Here is a 24021-nt window from a genome sequence, read left to right on the forward strand (position 1 = left end):
CTGCTTATTGGTTTTCACTGTCTAAATTAGAGCTTCCTAATGTTTTGCTGTAGTATTTAGTTATTTAATGTTTACTGTTATGATTGTCAGTTTATACAGTGCTGCAGCAGCTATTGAATGACGCCTGTCATGTTCCTGGTTGCCACTACAGAACTAATAAGAAATTGTGCTGAAGAGTTGTATAAACGTAAGATACAATTCTTGCCCTACAGAACTTAAATCTAATAAGAGAAGATATGTCAATGTCAGCTTTTCAGTAAAACATACAGAGAAATGTTAATGGCTGATGTCTTTGCCTGTCTGAGTTTTAATGTAAGATTTTAATCTCCTACTTCTATGGCCACCAGGCTCTTTAGGTTTGGCTTGGTTTTGCTTTGGTTTTCAGTTTTAAATTTAACCTTTTTTCTGTCCCACCTATGACACATATGTCCATTGATTTAACTGTAATAACACACAGGTCAAGATTTTCAGAAATTGCTGGGTTTTTTGGTCAGTCTCAGAATAAACGTCTTGATTTTTTCAGTCTCCAGTTTGACCCCAGATCTACTGAGAGAACAGCTCCCAGTCACTAACATAGCATTAGAGATGCAGTCTTTAAAGTCAGAAGTATCTCTGGTTTCCTAAGGGCTCTGGTTTTAAGTTAATCGGTGTAAGTTTAATGTGGGTCTCTGAGACTTGATTGTCAGTATGAAAATATACAAGATTATTTTTCAAGTCTGTTCCTGCACCTAGGTGGATTCCTTTTGCATGTGCAAAGCTTTATTGACTGTTGTTGAATTGTGTGCTGACACGTGATAGGAATCCATCCTCACAAGGATATAGCTGTCAGGTTTGAGGCTTCAATCGTTTTTCTCAAATGCGTCAGTGATTCTTAGAAAATTTGATTTAATTTACTGCTTAAGGTTTTTGGTTTTATTTGTTTGTGCTTGTTAGTACTAAGGAATCAGGGAAGCACTGGATTTTCTTTTGCTTTAGGAATATTTACTCAGAAGTTTTAAGAGACATATAGTATGCCTTGTGGAATGTCTAGTTTCTTGGTGTCCCCTGACCTGCTAACATTCAGTTAAGCAAGCAAAAAATGTTGTTCGTAAGAGTCCAGAAAAGTGATGTTAAACAGTGAGAACCAGTTTCCTGGCCTATGCTCTTTGCCAGACTGGGTTGGCAACTTTTTTTTATAGGACATTCCAAATTTATTACAAAATAACCAGATATGGGAAAGTTTATTTGATGATGATAGAAACAAACAATTGTGTTTTTCTGTGCAGTGCTGCTGAAAATCAACAGTTGATTCTTTCTTGTGTGATTATTTAATTTTATCTCATTTGCACTTGAATAGTTTGTTCAGCACTGTTAAAGTAGCTACATGGCCTACTTCCCAAGCAAATTTTAATTTAGCAATGAAGGACATAAATTGTCTTGTATAATTGGCTGTACAAGTTATGGGTAAATGAATCTTGTGTGTAAAATAGTTGAACTAGATCCTATTGTTGTGAGAAATTAATTGCTTTACCTAAAGGAAGTGATGGGCTTTCACATTATGTCAATTTGCTAATTCTGCCTTTGCTTACTGTTTTTACCCATGTGCTTTACCAAATATAGGTTTTGACTAGACAAAGGGTAAACAATTGAAATAAATAAAAAAAGAAACTGACCCAAAAGACTGTAATGATAGTTTGAACTAAGGGCAGACTTGATTTCAGTCACTGGCTTTTGTGATATAATTGTGTACATTAGTAATAACTCCTACATTTTTCTTTCTGCTGCTGAAGACTGTTTGAGGGAGAGTGGTAACTCAGTGACAGGTGCAAGCCTTCTTGTTCTATTACTGTCATTGGATATTTCAGGTGGCTAGAATTATAAATGCTAGAAATGAAATCATTTAGGATCATTTAGTATTAATCAGAAATTCTAATTAAAAAATAAAGATCCTGGAACATTACTAATAGAACATTATATAGAAAGTTTTGTGCATTAGGCTAAATCTCTAAAAACATGAATAAATCATTTAGATTTCATTTGCTTTCCTGTAATATTCTTAATTATTTTCATTAAAACTACATAATGAAGTGAGGAAATGCAATTATTTCTATTTAGAATGTGTATGTTTAATAATAAGCTCTTCAGCCTTTTGAAGGAAGTCATCAGGAAATGCTACATAGACGCATGTTGTACAAATAATATTCACTTCATAATAATGAGGTAAATAGGGTCTCTGGGGATATGTTTACTAAATGATTCTTATTTAAATGAGACATTATTTTAAATATTCCTTTACAAGTGTGAACTGACTTTCTCCTTTGTATAATGTTCAGTGATGTATATGTAAAAATCATGGATCTAAAATAGTCCACAGAACTGTTTTTTCCTTTTTCTATTCAGAACTTGGTTCATATGAATTCGGTTCATATTATGCAAAATGCAGCTGTCTGTACTGTGGAAGAAAATTATTATTAAGTCTATTATATTGGGCTAACTAGTAGCAGAAAGGCTGTAGATTATTATGTTGTTACTATCAATACATGATTTCTTATCCTCAAACATACTTCAGTCTTGCACCTAAAAAGGTGTATGTACATAATATGTTTTGCAAAACATATAACATATTCCATTCTCCTGTTAGAGGAAATCACACCACTTCTGAGAAGTATTGTGAAAACAAAACAAAACAAAAAAACCCCAACATAACTTTTTTGAATGTTGTGGCACCCCAGTTGAAAATCACTGAGGATTTTTAGCACTTTATAATCTGCCTGCCATCTGATAACCCCTGGTAACCTCGCTACATTTTACCAGCTACCTTCTATCATCAGGTCAACATTCTCCCCTTCTCTTCCCACATTTATCTATCTCGTGCCTATCATCTCCCATCCACGCTGATCTTCCCTGCTCGGCATTTGCTTTTTCATTAACCTGCATTTTGCATATTGGCTTACACTTTTAATCCACCCAGGAAAGCGTACAAACATCAGCAGACTCTTCCTATCCCTGAAAAAGGGTGTTTATACCCAAAAGCTTGCAAAGAACAATTTTTCCAACTATTTATTTGGTCTAATAAAAGATATTTCATTTACCCAAGGAGCCTTGTCTGCATATGTACTTAGACTAACACAGCGATAGCCAACAACCCTGAGACGGAGCTAAATTCAGAAAAGATATGGAGTAGGCCTTGAGACTAAAAATGTTGAAAATCACTGATCCAAGAGCAGGACCTCATTCTGCTGTGCCCTGCTCTTTCCGCTCCCTTCCCCTTTCCAACCTGTAATCTGAACCTCAGGAGGCAAGGGCAGTCCCCACTGCTGAAGCTATTTCTAATGGGTTTCACATGTCAGTGACCCCTTGCCTCCTGTCCCCTGGGAGTGTGAGAGAAGTAGAGAGCACAAGCTGGGCTGCCAAGTGCAGCTCTGGCCATGTCCTCCTGCCTGCCCACTCACAGCAGAGTGTGCTGCTGGGAGCGTGTGTATGCGGGGGCAGGGGAGGCTGGAGATAAGGATAGGGGATTGGGGTCAGCAGCATAGCTGCCTTCCCCCCCTGGGGTTTGGAGAAAGAAGCAACAGCGGTCCCCAAAGGAGCACCCACAGGAGGAACTGGGGCAGTTGCAGGTTCTTGGATGAGGGAGGAGAGCATTACCTCCTCACAGAGGGGAATCTTGCAACACTCTTAAATTGCTCTTTTACAGAACTATGTAAATATCCATTTGAGTAAATTTCTTAGGTTTCATAAATAGTATAAGAATACTCTTTGCAGAAACTTTTTGTAAGAGAGGTCAAAATGTTATTTTTAAAGCCATTATGTAATTAAAAATCTTAACCGGAACAATTTTATGGAAATAATAAAAAGTATCATATCTGGACTATATGGGAATGAATCCCAGGGACGTAGGATAGGGCAAGGGGGAATCCCCATCTATAGGCAGACCGCAGATGAAAGTAAAAGAAGAAAAAACCTACCTGTTGCAGGGCTCCGGAGAAGCGAGGAGGTGTGCTAGAGAAAACCGCCCGAGTGGTTTATCAGCTGCGCCCATCTCCAGCTGGAGCTGGGTGATGTCACGAAGAGGCATTACCCAGCAAAGATAAAAACCAGCCCCAGGAGCATAGGAAGAGGGACGCCGAGTGCCGGGGAGCGGCAGGGGACTGCTGAGTGGAGCACATCCAGCTGCAGGAGATCCTTGCACTGGGGAAGACTAGTGTGGATCAAAGGGGCTGGCAGTGAGGCCAGCAGTGGTGGCGGCAGCAGCAGCAGCTGTGGGAGATCCTCACATCAGGGAAGACCGGCAGGGATCGGAGGAGCTGGCAGTTAGGCCGGCAGCGGCAAGAGCCGTCAAGGGAGCTACTGCCGGAGGCGGTGGGTGCTGCAACCCCAGGGCAGAGGTGGATCCTGGGGGAGACGAGAGAGACCCTGGCTGGGGTGAAGGCGTGGGTCCCGACCCAGGGGATGCGCTAGTCTAGAGGCATTGGGGGCGAGGGGAGCATGGGACTCTCAGCCCCATGGTTGCTCCTCTTCTCTCTTCTTCTCTTTATCTTGTTTTTCTCGTAGTCTTTGTTCCTTTTCCTTTCACTTTGGGTTATTCCTGTGGTGTGGGGTTTTCTGGTGGTGAGTTCCATTTGTGTCTTTTTTTTCTTGGTCTAATCTGTTTTGGTTCCCTGCCTAGAGCAGGTTAGCCTAGCACACCATACCAGGTTTGGGGAATTAGAGACCCCATTTGAAGATGAGAGACCACATGCAAACATGGCAACAACTGACAGCATCTGTTGTAGAATGCGCAGGGCATCAAAAGGGACAACCCCGAAGGCAGAGTGTCACCAGACCTTCTGGGTCTGGCCAGAGCCCAAGGCGCCCATCGGCGAGAGGAGACATGTAGGAACTGGTGAAGACATCAACAGGAGCTAGCCGCAAAAGGTCCTGAGCCTCTTTTTTCGAAGGGTGGCATATGGCTGTGGCGTAGGGGAGGTTGGAGCCCCGTGGACATCCACCAGGACACATGACAACTCTGGAGGCATCCTCAAAGGGGACCCCCTTCACTGAAGGACCATCCTAAGTCATGGCAGATGAGTTTGGGGGACACCCCAAAGCTAATCGAAGAACCCTCTGGGGTCTACACGAGGTTCCTTGGCAAGCAAGACCAGCTGCCCAGGCAAAGGCAGCACGGGAGCGAATTATCAAGCAGAGATGGCCACAAACTAAGTTATGGAAACAAAATCCAAATAAGAAGGAAAAACCAAGGAATATTGTGAAAGCCTTTTTCTTTCTGTTTGACTTGTTTGCCCTATGCCTAAAAGTATATTTGTACATTGTCAGTAGGCTAAAATCCATGGCAGTGTTCTTTAAAACTTGTGCATGATCATATACCATGAAGGCAGCTGGATTTTTGCCATTTCTTCAACGGTACTCTCTGAATAGCTTCAGTATAAGCTGGTAGGCAGGAAACATTGTTTTTCAATAAAAATTCAATTTTTAACAGCCTACTACTAAAATAACTGCAAGTATAAATCTATAATAAGGCAAATGATCAAGAAAATCAGCACTAGGACAGTATAGTTTATTCATTTTTAAGAGGGAGCTTGGAAAATGGTGACTTACTGTTCAAATCTATGAAAGTGTAAAATAATGGTAATGTTGCAGGGGCAGATCCTACTTATGCTGCTGAAAGTGTTCAGCACATTGTTTTAGTGCAAATTATTTAGAATGTAAAGATTGTCCCATTAGGAAAAATATTATAAATGGTTATAAAAATGTAATCTTTACACTTGAAAAAACTTTAAGAAATATGTTAAAAACTGCTTTGGTACAAAAATTTTGCAAAGTAAGGAAGAGCTTTAAACCTATAAGAAGAAAAAACCTTTCGCTGAAGTGCTGACCTGGTCTTAAGTGCTGCTAAAGTTTTTGTTTTAAAAGGTTAATACAAATCGAATAAAACACTTTTATATAAACCATAGGTTTCCTCTTCAATATAATGGATAATAGGACTTTCATGTATGTGTATTTAAAATGCATATTTAGTTCAGGCCACTTTTCATGTTGTTTCTGAAAAAAGTGAACTTTTTTGTGTAATGAATTTTGCTGTCTGAAGGAAATGTAATGAGATTGCGCCTTTCAAGAAATAATCCTACGTGCAAATATAGCTTAATACATTTAATACGTTGTTTTAATAATATAGTTATGCTCTTGTAATATTTATGAGACCATGTAGAAAACCATCCAAGAGGTTTTTTTACTCATATACATGTGTAATTTAAAAATTCCACTTATTTAGAGGCTTATTTATACATTATAGAGCCCACATGCACAACTGGCCCACTTGAAACAGTCATACAACATTTATAAATCCTATGCCTTTTTATTATGCAAACACATAAAATTAATTTAAAAATATGTTTCCATGCAGAGGATACAACTTTTAAAATTAAATTCTACTTTAGAAATCGGATGTTTAATGCTTATATTGTTAGGTTTTGTTTCCCATTAAAGAGAATCAGACTTTAAAAGGTGTCCATCCTATGCACCTCTGAAGTACAGAACCCACTCTTTGTCTGTTCTTACATGTGGGAAACTCTCATATTTTTTCTTTAAATCATACTTTTTATTCAGAAATATGATGGAGCTACTGTTAATTATCCCCCTCCCCCCATAAACTCACCCTTTTAAACACTCTATTAAAAAAATTCCAGAATAGTGACTGTCAGCTAGAGTGCCTTGAAATCCTGTCAAGGGAACCATGGGATGCCAGGCAAAGTTAGCAGCGTCAGGTGTGCAAACATGACCTGCAAGATGAACCCAGAGATAAACCTAGGAATCCCTATATTCTGATCTCTTGTGGTCAGAGTGATTATTTTATTATCTTTTTACACTCCAAAAATCAGTCAAACTAAGAGCTGGCATTTTCCAAGGGGAGTTTTGAATTTACGAAGGGGTGCCTAGAGTCTAAAAAGGTTGAGAAACTCCAAAGCAGAAATGGTCAATTTCTGGCCTGTGGAGCCATGTCATCCAGCTTCCAGGATTCCACAGTAGTTTGGGAATGAGCACTGCCACTGCTCCCCACTGCCAAAGTTCCAAGTTCTATATGGTGGCATTGGGCCTGGTTAGGCCAACCCAACAAGGTAGCATCAGGCCCATGGACCAGATATGGCCTGTAAACTAACCTGCACAGCTTATCCAGCCATAGGGCAAAAATATTGGGTGCCACTGCTCTAGAAAAATTCTGCACAAACAGCCATATCTGTTGAGGGAGAATGCATACATTTTCTCAAGGACAGAATGGAGGGGATACTGCATTTATTTCAACTAGGAAGCTGTTGTCATTTGTATGTAGAAGAGTCATTTTATTTTGTGATGTAAACTTGTTCAATGGAAATCCAATTTGCTATGTAAACTAGTGGTTTAAATATATATCTCCCTTTAAATACTTTAAAAATCCTTGTAACCTACACAACTGCAATTTGTGCAATTTATTGGTCACAAGAAAGATAATTTTGTGCAGGAAACCCTTACTATTCGCGAGTTCAGCATTCATGGTTTCAAATGTTTGCAAATGCCAAACGCACTTCTTAAATACACTTAAAGGAGCTCCTCAGAAGCTCTGCCCTTGCCAGTGCCAGGCTCCCGTCGCTGCCGCCGCACTCCCAATGCCACTGCTGGGCTCCCACCATCACCAGCACAACCATGCCCCTTCCCGTTCCAGGCCACCGGAGGCACTGTATTCATAAATGCAGGTGGTGCTCATGAACACAGTGCCTTATTCGTGGATTTCATAATTCACGGGGGATATCAGGATGTAGCCCCCATGAATAGCAAGGGTCGCCTGTATGTTATGCGTCACAAATTATATATGGCTAATATCAGCTTTGTAGGCAGAGGCCTATATGTCGGGGGGGAAGTTACTACTTTTTCAATTATAGTTTTAATGGCAAAATTGTTATAATTTCACTGAACTCAGTAAGTCTTCTGTTCTGATGGTCCTTCAAATTTAATCAGTTTAATTTAGATTGGTCTATCTAACTTCTGTTCCATATCCCCTCCCAACTCAAGTTAAGTCGCAGTCCCCCAGTATCCCCAGATGCTTTGTGGCACCCATTTAACCCTTCTTCACAAGACAGGTGGACTACCTGTGTATCAGCGTCCCCACACTGAAAAATGGTGGTAGGAGCACTTTAACTAAAGCTTGTTCAATTAGATTTGTTAAAGAGCCCCCATCACCGTGCTGACAGTGCTCCTCTACTCCACTTAAGCTGGGCTGGCCCCACCCCTAGACTGTCACAGCTAAGGCAGCAAAGCCTCAGCTCCTCAGCCCAATTGGCAGGGGGCATGGGGGGCCAGCAAGGGGAGGAACAGAGACCCTGGCACATGTCCCTGCCCCCTGTGCCCCCAGTTAGGGTCTGTATAGTGCAGGGGTCCCTCAGCACTGGTAACTTTTCCCCCTGCTGCCCAGCTTCCCATGTGGAACCCAGCTCTGCAGTCACCTTGGCCCCAACTTCCCATCAGCCCCAGCCTCTCAACTAATGGAGGGAGGGCAGGGGAGAAACAGAGTACTCTGCCCTGGCCTCCCCATCTGGGATCTGCACCATGCAGGGGGTCCCCCTGCAGCCCAGCTTTCCCCTCCCCCCACAGCATAGCTGGGCAGTCGCTTCAGACTTCCCCATGCGCCAGACCCAGCCTCTTAGCCATGGGGGACTACGGCAGTGGGGCTCTGTTTCCACCCCCCCTCCCTCTCTGTGCCTATGACTGAGAGGCTGGGTTGGGTTGGGCTGGGGCTGCGTGACCTGGTGGCAGCTTGCGTGGCAGGCTCTGCTGGCGTGGGTGGGGAAGCAGCAAGAAGCCTAATCTTTTTTATTTCTTTTTCTCCTGGAGCCTGCCTGCATCTCCTGCAGCAGGGAGTGAGTTGGGGAGTGCTGGTGGGTCATATAGTCCCTGAGCTGCAGGGAACCCTGGTGCTTCCTTGCCGTGGTGGTGCTTCCTGGGCAGCACCCACCTGCTGGCACCCCACCCAGGCTGTCCTAGGGGGTGCCACCACTGTGGAGGGAAGCACTGGGACCCTCCACAGCTCCAGGCCTGCTGGCAGCTGCCCCCCAAGCTGTGGGAGAGGTGGATAGGTTTGGGCGTGGAGGTAGGGAAAGATTGGGCCTTGCTACTTTTTTTTTCCTTCAGTGAGGCCCTGGTGCTTCATTCTAGCACTGACTTGCCTCCATGTTCGCTTGAATTGCCTCTGGATCTATAATAGTAACACGCTTATTCTCTCTATGAGGAGCACGCTGGTTATTTCAGTAAGCATTGTGATTGGCTACCGAGCCAGCCATTCAGATTGCTCTGGACAGAAAGAATGAGCCTATTATCGTTATAGATTTCTACACAGGACACTTCCTGAAATATTTAACGTTCTTGTTTGCGTGAACTGTTTTGTCTAGTTGGGGTGGCAGTAGGGAAGGTATTTATGCAACATCCGATATTCTAATGTAGCTAGTTATGAATAGCTTATTTTATGACCCGTGACAGATGTAATGATACAGCAACAATTGATAGGCAGGGAGTAACTTTAAAATCACCAGCTTTGTCTTTGCACGTTTGAATTCAGGTTTCTTTATTTAGTAAGCAGTCAAGGAAAAATTTGAACGTTTTGGCAAAGAAGGCTATGAATAATACAGTATCAGTTCACAAGTGATAATGACCATATCTGTCAGTATTTTCTGATTATGTAACTACAGTATAGAAAAATAACATTTTTAATAGAAAAATAAGACTGGAAGAGGACTTGAAAAGTATACAGTCAATTGTACTTGGGTCTTTCCTGACAGAAGTTTATTTAACCTGAACTGTGAAACCTGCACTGATGAAGACTCCAAAATCTTTCTAGATCATCTGCTAGGTAAACACTGTGGGGTGTACCAGCAGTCCCTAACTTTTTTACAATGTGATTTTCTTAATGTCTAAACCAGTGATTTTCAACCACAGTGCCATGGTTGTGTTGCCTTGATCTTTTCAAGGGTGCCCTGGGATGCTATGTAGCATTAGCACTGTGAGATGTACAAACATGATTCTCAAGGTAAACCCAGAGATTTCAAATTTCATTCAGACCTGTAGTGGTCTTTTTTTAAGTTCTTTGCAACAGAGAAACTGCTCTGTTATTTTTCCATAGTCAAAAACCATGTAAAAACTTAAAAGCCTAGTGTTTTCTATGGGATGCATTAAGTCTTAGAACCAGTGGTTTAAACAAATCTTTTTGCTTTCATTAGAAGCCCATTGCTGTTTATCTTAATATCATGGAGAACCTTTGGGCACCTATACACGTACATTGAGACTGCTCTGATGCACTGTAACTAGAGTGTGTCAGAGCAGACTTGATTAATTGAGTCTGCTGGAGCATGGTTATTACCGTGGTCTATCACAGTGTTTCCCAACCAGCGTGCCGTGGCACGAAAGTGTGCCCTCAGAAATGAACAGGTGTGCCACAGAATTTTGCCATGGCGATGAGCTACAATAGGTATGAGGATGGGGAATGCCTTAACAGGTGTGCCACAAAATTTTTATTAACATAAGTTGGAAAAGGTTGGGAAACACTGATCTAGCAGACTCTAGCATCATGTGTATCAGTGTCCCCACACTGAAAAATGGTGGTAGCAGCACTTTAACTAAAGCTTGTTCAATTAGATTTGTTAAAGAGCCCCCACCACTGTTTTTCAGTGTGGGGAGACACTGATGCATGTGATACTCTGGGCACTTTAATTAGAGCAACTCTCAGAACCACTCTAATTAAAGATCCCTCTTCCCTTCTCCCCACCTCCCGGGGCATGTCTATGAATACTCTTTGTCTTTGAAGTAACCTTTACATATTTGAATGCTGTTATCACACCTAACCTTGTGTCCTTCTCTTGACTATATTAAACCCAGGATTGGTTTTGTTGCTTTCCTCCAGACTCTGTTCACATGTTTCTAAACTGTACCCAAACTGGATACAATATACCACCTGAGGCTTTTCCAGCCTAATAATAGTGCAAAGTAATCTGATTTTAAAATCCTGATGTCATGTTTCCTCTGACTGCCCTTCAGTTTGGGATCCATTTTAAACTCCAGATACTCTTCAGTAGAACTATCCATTTTGAATTTGTGCAACTGATTGTTCCTACCTTGTCTAGTATTTTGAGCTTGGCTTTAGTGAGCTGTTGTTGTATGTATAGCTGTAAAGAAGACGCTAAATTCCATTTCTTGAATAATTTTTAAATTCTACAATTTTATATTCTGATTTCAAAATTCTGTGACAGCATTTTAAAAAAATGCAAATTTTCAAGATGTCATTTTGACCATCAAAATGTTTAATTTCTATTTGGACTTTTTAAAAGTAATTTTATATAAAATATAATGTTTATAAAACAAAATCATTTAAAAAAATCAAACATTTAATTCTTTTATGTAGAAATGGGTGAAATTGGTTGAGGTAATTTCAGAGCCATTTGAGTAAGGAGGTCAGCTGATGTCCCAGATGACTGGAAAAGGGCAAAGAAAGGTTGCTTACAGGCATTTAAAAAAAAAAGCAAACAAAAAATGCATTTTCCTAGGAGAAGCAGTACTTAGTTCAACTTGGCACCGCAGCTTCTGTATAGATTGGACACTTCAGCAGGACTTTTTGGTGCTTTTTTCTAAAGCTGATTGAATCAGCTATTAGATAAAGACACCAAAAAAGCCCCATTAAAGTGTCCAATCTATACAGATGCTGGGTGAGCTGGATCCAAGTAATGTGATGCCTCTTGTGGGCATGTACTTGCTGGGCTTGGTGCAGGAGTGTGCCAAGTTTAAAGTACCCTTTTTTTTAAACATCTGTAAGCAGCCATAGAGACCATCTTTAAAAAAAGGAAAGAAGGTGGATCTAAGGAATTACAGTCCAGTCAGTCTGACCTCAGGACCTGGAAAGATCATGGAGAAGGTCCTTAAGGAATCTATTTCAAAGCATCTGGAAGAGAAAAAGGGGAGTAGGCAGCATGGCTTCACCAAGAGCAAGTTATGCTTAACCAACTTGATTTTCTTCTGTGATAAGGTGACAAGCTCTGTTGACATCTCTGTCGACCAATAGATGTGATCATAACTTGATTTAAGCAAGGCTTGTGATACCGTTTCCCATGACATTCTTATTAATAAGCTAAGGAAATACAGACTGTAGATGAAAGAATGAATGAAAACCAATTTGACATCAAGTCCAGAAATGCATGGAAGTCTATAGTAGAGCACTTTTAGCTTCCTTGAATATTCTGTCATTGACCTCTCTCAGCAGTGTCTTTACCCCCTTTCTCTATCCTTTTTATTTAAATTACTTCGTTCTGTTCTGTTTAGCATACGTACTCTCTGCGTGTCCATCACAGTGCCTGATTAAATTGGTTGGTGCCTACAAAAGCTTATGCATTTTTAATGAATTAGGTGATAAAGTACTCTCTTGTCATGCCTTCTCCCTGATTTAAGACTGATGTCCATCCATCTCTCTCCAGATTTGTGTAGTCCATAAGAATGATCAAACTTTTCCTGTAGATTCATCAGTTTTAGTAAAGGTGGTGTTGAATAGGAAGATGTATTTCATAGAATGCATTAATATATCTTTAATTTAGACTTTCTTTAGTGAAATGCTCACTTCAGTCTTCATAGTAGTTGGAAAAATACTTGGCTAGATGGTTAAACAAATTAATTGAAGAACAAAGAGCTTTGATATCTTGGCCTCAGTATGCTGAAGTCTTTATTCTCCCTCTAGCTATTTAAGTAGAGACAAACATGCAATGAACTAGGACTTGGGATCCATAACTCAAGAAGAACTTTCCAGAAAAAAATCTTTGTTGTTGAAAAACACTGTCTAAATATATGAACAATCATAATAGTTAACTAAAAGTTTTTGCAAAAGAACCTTGATACTAATATAGCAATTTTCCTGAAGAATATCAGATTTTCAAATTACTTTACAGTTGCTAGGAAAACAACAAACATAACTGAGTTCTGCAACCATGGTCTCTGAGAAGGCCTTGACATTTCTAGAAAAGAAAGCTAGTTCGTGGCAGGGAGAAGTGATGGTGGTAAGAAGCAGCAGCAACTGGGGGCTTCCCCATACTGTGATGACGGCCTGGTCCTAGCATCCACTGCTGACCAAGCAAGGTCATTTTGGCATATATCCTGAAAAGACTGCCACCTATTCCTATAAAATTAACAACCCATTGCGATGTAATGGAAGAAGAAGTCTATTAGTTTGGTCACATAGACAGTATTTTATAGCTTTACAGTCTGTAATTAGAATTTATGGGAAGGAGCTTCATTAGAACCCTAATACTAAAACTTGAAAATTAATTACGTTTTAATTTTAATTACATAAAAATCTGTTTAGTAACTAAGTCAGATAAGTAACCAAGTCACACGTGCGTACAAAGCTTGCAAAATTCATTGCTTATAGTGACCAACTAGTGAGTCTGATTCATCACTGTATTATCCCAGTTTTAGGTTTGGGATAGCCTCATCAATTTTAGTAAAGTTTCAGTGATGTAAAACTGTTGCTTAAAGTCAACCCCAATAATGTCAATAGTGACCAAAGAACTATTCTGCGATTATACTACTTTCTGTACAACAGAAACTAGCTAAATCTGAATGAAATCTAAATGATTACCTCATCCAGCTCCTTTTTCTTTTTGAAACGTACCAGTTTTTGTAACACAATAATCTTTCTTCATTGTTCATAAAATTAGAGGTGTTTCCTTTTAAATCTGACTTTTTTTTTTTTATTCTGATGTTCAAAGAAGGTAGACAATGTTTTTCTTTGGAATGTAATAAACTCTGCACCAAATAAAAGACAGCATGTGGAACAAAGACTGCAAACTGTGACTAATTGATATACATTGGTATAATGAGAGTACAGAATGTATCTAATCAGCAGCAATACAAAACCTCACAAAGGATTTCCATTCCTCCTAGGACTTCTTTTGCTGGGCATCTGGCAGGTATTCTAGTTGGATTGATGTACACCATGGGGCCTCTGAAGATGATCATGAAAACATGTGCAGGTACTTAGTTATTTCGCTTTGGCATGATGACAAGTTATGGTTCAGCTTAATTTCAAAGTTTGCAGAAACTACATTTTATCTTTAAAACTGTAGATCTTGACATTTATGATTCAGAATATTAGATTAAAAATCTGCTCGGTATTAAAGCAAAAGTAAAACTGCTTTTGTGTTTTTATTGTATTTAAAATGGATCTGAGAACAATCAAGTATTGTTTTCAATTTTTTATAATTTAAGATGACTAATTATAGTTATTTAGGGATAAAATGACAAACAAAAATACAAGCTATTACTTGAAGTATATATAATCCACAGAAATACTATATTGTGCTGGCTATAATACCTTTCCGGCTTTTTATTTTTATTAATTGTTTTGAAAACATTGATATTTGTAAAGTTGTTTAAAAAATGCCCCAAATTTCTGTGTTTTGGCATTGTATTAGAATGGGTAGATTTATTCTACTTGCAGCTAGTGCTTGAACTACATGCAGGGTTTGGTGATGAAGTTTTTATAAGTTTTTAAGAGGCCAGGGGCCACAGAGCAAGCTGTGGCCCCCCTGGAATGTAGCTTGCCGACTAAAAATACTAAACTTATTACTATTATTATTAGAAAAAAATATATGAAAAACCCAGAATGTCATAGTTTTACTTGATAGCTTGTAATAGAACAAATTTAGCTTTTAACTTTAAAAAAAAAGATAGTAGTGGTATTTAGAATCCAATGAATAATAAATGTTCCTTTCTGTTAGGTGGCTTTTCTTCCTTCAGTGATTCTGTAAGACAGAGCAGCTCCTACTCAGGTAAGCATTCACTTGCATGTCAAATTCTTTAATCTCTTTTCAACTTTTTTTAAAGAAAATATTAAACATATAAAGCTACTGTGTTAATTGATTGTAGAAAAAATGGTTAGTAGAGGAAGTGGTGATCAAATGCAACTTTTTGATCCATATTCCATTCTGTGAATAACAGTATAGTTTGAGAGTATGTAGACAGTAAAAGATGTGATCAGAGAAGCCATTATGGGATTATACAACAAATACTTCAGGAGGCATCAGTATACTATATATATAGGTTGTATTTGTTCTGCCGAAATCTGCAAAACGTAATGATATCTCAAGTGGAATAATTTCCAATTCCCTTGTTTCCTGTGTAGTGTGTGCACCGGTGCAGCCCTAGAAATATTCTTTGCAACCTGGGCCCACTTAGTATATCTAACATACTATATTGTATTTAAATCACTGTTGGAGCAAAATAAGTACTACCTGTTATGCCATGTGACATTGCTTTTAATCCTTTCCTTCATTCTGTTTTCTCACTGAGTCTAATCTTGTTTTCATTTTTATGTAGTAGCAGTAGCAACAACAGTGAAACAGTCCTCAAATTCTCTATACTCTTCTCTAGGATGAACCCCATAAGGAAGAGAGAAGTAAAATCAAGTCAGCAATATCGAAAGCATTGTTAGTTCCTACTGCTAGGCTCATCATACAATCACTGCATGGTGAGGACAGTTCCTTTGCAATGTTGTGCAGTAGATTAAATAGCTAATTAAGAGAGTACTTTCTGGCAGCTGATAGCAATTGTTTTGACTGCCATTTTCTTGAAGTAATTTGTCCATATATTTCTTGGAGAGGCCAGAAGAAGGTTTCTGAACTTCATAAAGGAATTGTCAGGAATGTCATCTACTGCCATATTAATATTTGGATCCTATCTCTGGCAGGGGATAGAAATGTTACTCCTTTTTAATAGAACCCTTTCAGATATTTGAACACCCTCATTCACACTCCAATCTCCTTTTTCTCCAAAGTAAATAATACTAGATCCATCAACCTTTCCTCAATTACCTTGCTTTCCTAAGTACTTTCACCTTCTCATCAGTCACCCATGGAGACTCTCAAGGCTTTGCATTCTTCCTATAATGCAATGCCTAAAACTGAACACAGCTCTGGCTGAGACCTATCTAGTGCTGCGTGGAGTGCTGTTACCTCTTGGGTCTAGAATTCATTATGTGTAGCACCTCTCATTTGTCCGTACTAAGATTTTATTTGTTGTTTGCTGCCCAGTTGTTCAATTTGTACAGATACTTTTCGATGATAATCCTGTCATCCAAAATGTTCACAACTATTCCAGTTCTGTGTTGTACTCAGTGAAGCTGCAACATAGAACACATGGAAATCTCAGCACCATTTTAGCTTGATTGGCACAGAAAACTTAACAGTTAATCAACAAAAATTGCATTTGGCAGTTGTAGTCCAGTGCCCACTAAAACTGATATGAACCAACTCTGTGTTATTCTCAACCCCTCAACAGGGATGGAAGTGAATATCTGGTGTAAGCAGTGAGCCTGGGTCACCTTTTATTACCCTTCTTCTTAGCTTAAGATAAAGGAATAAGATGAACCTTCTGTGGATGCAATGAAAAGGTTTCTTATCATCCGCAGGGCACTTTTGATTTAGCTGTGCAGCAGCCAAGGCTGTGACTAGCTGACACAGCCTTGATCAAAGCAGCTGATTAAGGCAGGTACCAGAGTAGCCACTGGAACCTGCCTTGGCCAACCTCCAGTCTGAAGCCTCATACCAACATTCAGTTTTACCTGTGAGAGTCCATGAGTATATGGAAGTTCAGACTGTTTCTCCCAGGTAAAAATGGCCAGTCTAGGAGAAGAATAACAGCATGGGAACAAGCAGGGTTAAATCACTGCCAGGAGAGTTTATCCTGGGGGAGAAGATGTCTGATGTCAGTACATGCTGACAACACAGACTGACCATGGGCAGTCTGGGTTAGCCAATCAGGGCTGCCCTGTGCCTTGCTGCCATCTGTTGCCTTGCTGATTTAAGGGAGCCTGCAGAAGCATACTGAGATGTATGCACAGGACCCCCACTACTTTCACAATGTCATCTCTGCAAGTTCTCCACTCTTCATAGAGCATTCAAGTATCTCTACATATAGCTCTAGGTAAGTTTCTTTACCCTGAGAACAAACCTGAGAAAATTCTCCCAGATTATTTGAATGTGTGCATATAACCTAAATATGCTGGTCCTATGTGAGGCTGTAGAGGGCAGGAAGCTAGGGGGAGTAAAATTGATCTGAATTATTTTTGTTCACTGTCATGGTTTGCTACCCTTCTTCAGTGCATTTACTGGTAAAGTTTCTATACATCTATATATATATATATATATATATAGATATGTTTTAGTTTTAATACAAGTATGCCTACTCTGTGCTCCTGGTACATGCACAAAAATTAAAAGTAATTCTTACTATTCTGTAGCAGTATCTATTTTTTTCCTTTAAAAAAAAAGGACTGGTATAGATAGTGTAAGCATTTGCCTGGTGTATTGACTTGATAATAAATTTGACTGTCTGTAATGTTGTAGACTAATGGCCCATATAGTATGCCTTTTTAAAATCTTTGTCTATTTTGTGTTTATTTGGTGTTACTGATTTATTTTACCCTGGCATAAAATGTTGTAAAGGATAGAAAGGACAGATGCAAGAATAACTAGAATTTATTTTAAAAAATAGTACCAAACATATAGAATCATAGAATCACAGAAAATTACAATTGGAAGGGACCTCAGGAAGTCATCTAGTCCAACCCCCTGCTTAAAGCAGGACCACCCCCAACTATAGCATTCTACCCAAAGCTTTGTCTAGCCAGGTCTTAAAAACCTCCAAGGATGGAGATTGCACAGCCTTTCTGGATAACCTGTTCAGGTTTACTACCCTCCTAGTGAGAGATTTTCCTAATAACCAACCTAAACTTCTCATGCTGCAACTTGAATTATATCAACTTGAAACATAGAATTAGGGAAGAAGTTAGTTTAGCTTTAATCTAAAACAGTATTTCACCCTATTGCACATATTTGAATGTTAGGGTATTTTTGGAATGCAGCTCATGGATATATGAAATTAAATATAATTGGATCAATAGATACCCCAGATAACATGGATGCTATCAGACCTTTTCTTTTTATGAAATTGTTTTGAGGCTTTATGAAGCTTATGAATCAAAAATATTACCACGATCATATAAAACTGTCTGTAGAAGAAACTTAGAATATCAAGAAAAAATGTTAAGCAAGAAGAATTGTTACACTTTTATTACCAACATTATTTTGTTGGTATTCAGTTATGTAGTGTTGAAGCCAATAATTCAATAAGCAGTTACTGGGTTAAGTTCAACATAGAAACCCAGAAAATACTTTTATAGCAGAGAGAATGTTTTTTTCAGATGAGTATAATGCAGATGGGAAGTATATATGTAAGGACTGCATCAAAAGTGCATATAACTCAGTAGTCAGTCATACAGCTGGTTTTATTTTTATCTTCAAAACATGGTTCTTGAGTGGAACTAATATGACTGAAGATTTCTTAAAATGGCAGGGGGTCAGACTTGATGATCTGCTCAGGTCCCTTCTGGCCTTACCAACTATGAAAATTGTGGTAGTAAGTCAATCAATTAAAAAGGAAAAAAAATATATTTTTTTTCTAAACAGACCCATTCTAAACCATATGAGGAAGTTAATCATGCTTAGTGCATTAGTTGTATGAAAGTTTTTCTCAGGTTTAATTTTCATATGCAAATATGCAGAAGGGAAAAAATATCTAACTCTTTGGGTTGCCACATCATTGTTTTGCAACTTGGTGTCACAAGAGGATCTTTATTTGAAAAACTTGTTTATTAATTTTTATACTGTGATTTTTTTCAGAATTGTAAACCACATACAGACATTCATTTTTCTAGTAGGAGAGTTGCTACTCTCCCAGTAGGAACCATGAGTGTATAGATGTTCAGGTTTTTTCTCCCAGAGCAAAAATGGCTGCTCAAGAAGAAAAATAACCTGGGAACAACCAGAGTGAAATAGCTCCCAGGAAAGTTTCTCCTGGGAAGTCAAATATCTGTACACTTTCTCTTCTGAGATAAGCTGTGGTACAGTCCTCTCAGCATCCTATAGTGCTTTACTTCCCTCCCCCCACTTTGCCCCAGGATACTATGTAGATTGGGCTGAATTTTAGTGCTCCAGCTAAGCAGAGAGCAGAACACACCCCTTCATAATTTCCACATTGTCTTGGAGGGAGACATATGTTAAGCCTAAGCAGTCTGAGTCAGCCAATCATTGTGCACTGCTACCACCTATCTCCAGGCAGACTGAGGGAGCCTGCAAACCATGCTGAGATGCGTGTACGGCATTGGCACTGGAAGCTCTTTACTAGTAAGGGGCTCAGCATCATATGAATGTCCATTCACATGTCTCCAGGTAAGTTTTCCTACCAGGATAATAAATGCAAAGGAATTCTCCAAGATTATTTGAATGTATTTACACAACCATATCTAGATCCCATAGACCTATACATCTAGTCTCTTTATTCAGCTTTTTAATCTTTTTACATAATTTCAGGTCTGACTGTTTTGCCAAGTTCACTCTATGAAAGCTTTGTAATACAATACATTAAAAACCATTTCTGCTTTATTTTCATCTTGTAATTGGTACTTACTTTACCCAACCATATGTTATGTTGTGGGTCAAGGAATCCACGTCGAACCCATGTGAAAATAACTTTGTAGCTATGTAAGTCAAAGTTTAAGATTGCATTAGGTCTAAAGATAAAGGGAAGTAGTATATTGAACTTGGTTGATGTAGACACATTTTATGTATCTTTGCCTGAGAGAAACTGAGAAAATGCTTCTGAGCTAACCTGTGGTCTTTGAAATCCTGTATACAGCCAGCTAGTTTAGTGTAGAAAATATGTTTCCAAAACACCAAGCACTGATTGACACAAAAAGTGTGTGAGGGGAGATTTTAAGCTTTTTTATTTTCCCTAGCAGTACATCCAACTTACTGTATTCCCATTTGTTTACTTGTTGTGGCTCACACTTTTAATTTGGATAGGATTTAGGTATATGATTAGCATTAGGATTTCTGGGATCTAACAAAATTATAAGAACACTAGCAAATAGCCCACCAAAAATGATGGGGGAGGGCAGGTGAGCACAGAGGCTTGCATCTGGCCTGCTTCCTGCCTTGGGCCAGGGCTGCAGCCACTCCCCATCTACCCTCAGCTGGTTCAGGCTGGGGCTGTTTCCCCCCCCCCCCATCCCTCTGCCACTTCAGGCCAGGGTTGGGACCCGGGACCGTGGTGGCAGTCACAGCCGCAGTGGCAGTCACGGTGGGGTGCAGCCACCAGTCCCCCCACTTCCCACTCCCCTCCTTCCCTCCCTTCCTCTCCTCTTCCTCACTACCTCCCTCTCCCCACCAGGTGTTGGTGTGGGGCAGTGTCGCAGAGCACTCAGGTGCCCTGCGCCTGAGAGCAGAAACAGCTCGGGAGAGACCCCTAGTGGCAAGAAGGGGGAGGCCCAGCTGCCAGTTACCAGGGCAGCCAGAGTCACAGGTGCTGGTTGCTATGGCAACCGCTGGGGAGCCAGCTGACAGGAAGCGGCTGGGCCTGGCCCATATAATCCCCAGGTGTGAGGCCAGGAGGGCAGTTCCCCTCTGGCGGCCAAGGGAGGAGGAGCTCAGCCAGTGCAGACACAGGGGAGAACCCTGACTGCATGAGCAGCCCCTGGTTGCTGCTATGGGTTGGAGTATTTCCTGGTAGGGATTGAATGTTGTCTGGCTGGACGGTTTAGCTTTTTATGTTATAGCCCAGGGGCTTTGTGTTTTTCTGTTCACTGTTTTGACCGGAGGACCGGGTGAGGCTATTAGGGGTTGGAGGAGGCCTCATAGGGGCTCCACAGTAGCGTGGGGACCCTGGCACCAGAGAGAGGGACACGAGGAATGAGAAGCCCCAGAGCAAGGGGGCAACGAGAAGCCCCAGAGAGAGGGCTGCGAGGAGTGAGGAGCCCCAGAGCGTGGGGGGGCAGTGAGGAGCCCCAGCGTGGGGGGGGCAGTGAGGAGCCCCCAAGAGAAGTCAAGGAGAGGGCCAAATCACAGCAGGGCGCAGGTCAAAACCATGTCAGTATCATCTGCAAGGTTTGGGCTGTGGAGTAGGGGAGGAAAAGGGGCCGCAGATAATGTCCCCTGGCACCTGGGTGCGTAAAGTGGGCAGCCTCCCGCTAATTGCATCAATTAATCAATCAATTAAAATCAAGGCATGGCAGGAGAGTAAGCAGGCGGTTGGCCCATAACAGGAAGGTGTAGTCACCAATAGAAAGGCTCCAGTAGCGATACTCCTGTCACAGGCAGTTTCTGGCCCCTGGCTCCAAGGAGTGGTGGTGAGGGGGAGAAATGAGGCCAACACTGCTGGCCTTGCCCCCGCCCCCCCCGGCACCTCAGTCCCCACTGTCATGGCAGCGCTCTACCATGTGTCTCTGTCTAGAACACTCTGATTGACGGCAAAGGGAACCAATCAGAGTGCAAATAAAGCATTAGGGACCGACAGACCTAAGGCTGTTATAAAATTTGAATACTGAAAGGGAGAGATACTACTGTGTTCCCCACACTCTCAAAACAAATTAATTTCTTTTTTCTCTACTCCCGTATGGTCAGATGAGCAATGAACTGTGGCTTTTCTGTCTTGAACTAGGTTCTAAGTGGCCAGGTGGAAACCAATTCTCAACAGTAATAGGACACTGCAAATGATACTTTGCATGTTAGAAAGTCCAGCAGTGATGGCTTTTCTCAGAGCAGAAAGTAGACAGCGCACAAATCTCCACTTTACAAGGGGCACGTTACTAGGCTGTATATTTATACAGCAGTAGACGCACAATACATTCTTCATTTTCCTGAAATTATTGTTATATAGTATGGGAGGAATATCTTTAGCCATGGATTTTGATACTCTGAAAGATTACTCCAAAAGTGTTGTTAGTTATAAAGGTGTGGATGAGGGACTGGAAAAATGTGAAATGAAGTACAGGACTTAAGATGATGAAAAATAACTGCAAATTTGTTTTGTGTTTTTAAGTTTTATCATATTATTTTGGTCTCAGTTCTTGGCATTTAAATGCAGTGGAAAGATGGCTAAAATTCTGCTTTCCAGTTTTAATACATAATTCTTACTTAAAACTGGAGCATTTTGTTACAACTAGAACCAATGATATAAGATCTAGAAATCTGATACGTTTTCCTTCCAAATATTTATTTAAATAAAAAAATCTGTTAAATACAGTTTGATTCTCTGCATATTTATTTAAAGTAGTTGGCTTGTTACTCAGGTTTTTTTCCTTCAAAATTAGAATAAGTGCATTTTAAAGGGGGAAAAAACCTGCTGAGGTAATACCATATAGTAAAATCAAATGTATTATCCAAAGCCAATATTTTATGTTATGCTTTTTTTTTTTTTCATTCTACAGGGTATTCTAATCATCCAGGTTATTCATACAATGCACAGAGAGACTATGGCATGTACACTGGCGGGCTTACTGAAGAGGAACAGTTTGAAAGGGCAGTGAGAAACAGTCTTAATGACAGAGGTAGGGATTTTGTAGTATTAAGCACTTTAAGCAATTATTCATATTGAAGGATAAAAAAAAACATACAGTCTTAATAGTGTCAAAATATAAGCTGTAAACGATCCTTTGATAAATTAGATCAAGCAAAAGTCACCTTAATGAATTTCCAGGGGATTCAGCCAGATGCCTTACTATCATTCTCTTTCTTTTAAGGTACAAAACTAGGTACTGTATTATATGCAGGGTCAACATATTATCAGAATATAAGTTTGACTTCATGTTCTCAAGTTCAGTTTCAGGAAAAGTAGTTTTTTCCCATGAAAATCCAGTCAATAACTTCTCCAATCACTGTAATTTCCATTTGATATTCCCTGCAGTTTTCACAAAGATGGACTTGGCATCCTTTGTGTCCACAGGAACATGGGTTAGCATGTTGAAGTACATCAGTGTCTTGTTTGCATTTCCAGTTTTCCCAGCTGTGTAATGTGGTTTTTTCTAAGGTGAATCGTGTTGCTGCAAATCTCTTAGTTTTTTTTACTCAGTGTTTCTGCAAGTTGTCAGAGGCCTGGTAATAGGGTGGCCTTGCACATAAGTCTAACATGATTTATATGGTTCTTTTGGCATTTAAAAAGATAGAAAGGCCAGCTTGTAATTGGAGCAGTAGGTTAAGGGTTGTCAATAATTATTTCTTTAATTAATTTGTTATGTTGTAATAGTAGTGTTGGACTGATGTTGTAGTCTTGATGGTCCAAGAATTGAGAGCAATTGCTCATTTTTTGGGTAGTATCTTTTATTGGACTAAGTGTATGGTTGGGATGAAGTTAAACTTTTGAATGAAAGGCATTCTTCATCAGGTCACATAGTGTTGTAGCTGTAATTTAATAAAAGAAAATTTCTTACATAAGAAGTATCTTTAAATAAATAAAGATTGACTATAAGTTATGTAATAACATGCCATAATGCCTTACAATGTGGTACCATGATATTGTGAAACAGAACAAAAATGGTGGGTTAGTTTTTATTAAGGCTGTGCGAAATTTCACTGGCAGTTTCATTTCAATGTTCTTTTGAGTCGTTTCGAGCTCAAAACAGCAAAATTGAAACAAAACAGAGAGCTTCAAAACAGCCTCAAAATGAAACAAGGCAAGTTGAAACATTTGAAATTGTTGAAACATCTCGAGTTTTGAAGCTTAAGCTGGGCTTGCCTGCAGGGAAACAGACTAAAGCAAGGGGAGGCAGGGGGCAGGGGGGAGAAGTGCTCTCATTATTGACTGTGAAGCTGGCCAGTGACTGTCATACTTTCCTGAGGTCTCTTCCAATCCCAGTGCTCTGGGGGAGGGTTGGAAAAACTGTATAAAAAGCAGCATTGTTTTGCCTGTCAGAAACCGGAAGTGCAGGGCTCCAGAACCCAGACTCTCCCTGCACCTATCTCCTTGACAGGTGGCAGCTTCGTGGCCACAGCAGGACCTAGCAGGCCTGCAGTTTTCACCTCCCTGTGCCCCAAGACAGACACAGTCCCACAAGCAGCCAAGACACGAGTTTTGCCTGTCAGCAGCCAGAGGTGCAGGGCCCCAGAGTCCAGAAGCCCCTGCTCCCATCTCCTTGACAGCTGACAAGCTTCA

The 24021-nt window shown here is 40.2% G+C and overlaps 1 protein-coding gene across 2 annotated transcripts in view; it reads left to right on the plus strand.

Annotated features, from left to right (window-relative positions):
• The window catches only part of RHBDD1 (rhomboid domain containing 1), a 116267-nt gene that overhangs the window by 44208 nt on the left and 48038 nt on the right, over positions 1-24021 (plus strand). The window contains exons 4-6 of one of the 2 annotated variants that reach the window (XM_090053535.1): positions 13921-14009; positions 14757-14807; positions 22301-22420. In XM_090053535.1, coding sequence (XP_089909661.1) covers positions 13921-14009; positions 14757-14807; positions 22301-22420 — 260 coding nt within the window. The remainder of the gene's footprint in view (positions 1-13920; positions 14010-14756; positions 14808-22300; positions 22421-24021) is intronic. The other variant, XM_090053536.1, reaches the window with a different exon arrangement.

This window comes from Crocodylus siamensis, chromosome 6 (assembly GCF_052110815.1).
Source record: "Crocodylus siamensis isolate JL-2025a chromosome 6, ASM5211081v1, whole genome shotgun sequence".
In the NCBI taxonomy this organism is placed as follows: Eukaryota; Metazoa; Chordata; order Crocodylia; family Crocodylidae; genus Crocodylus; species Crocodylus siamensis.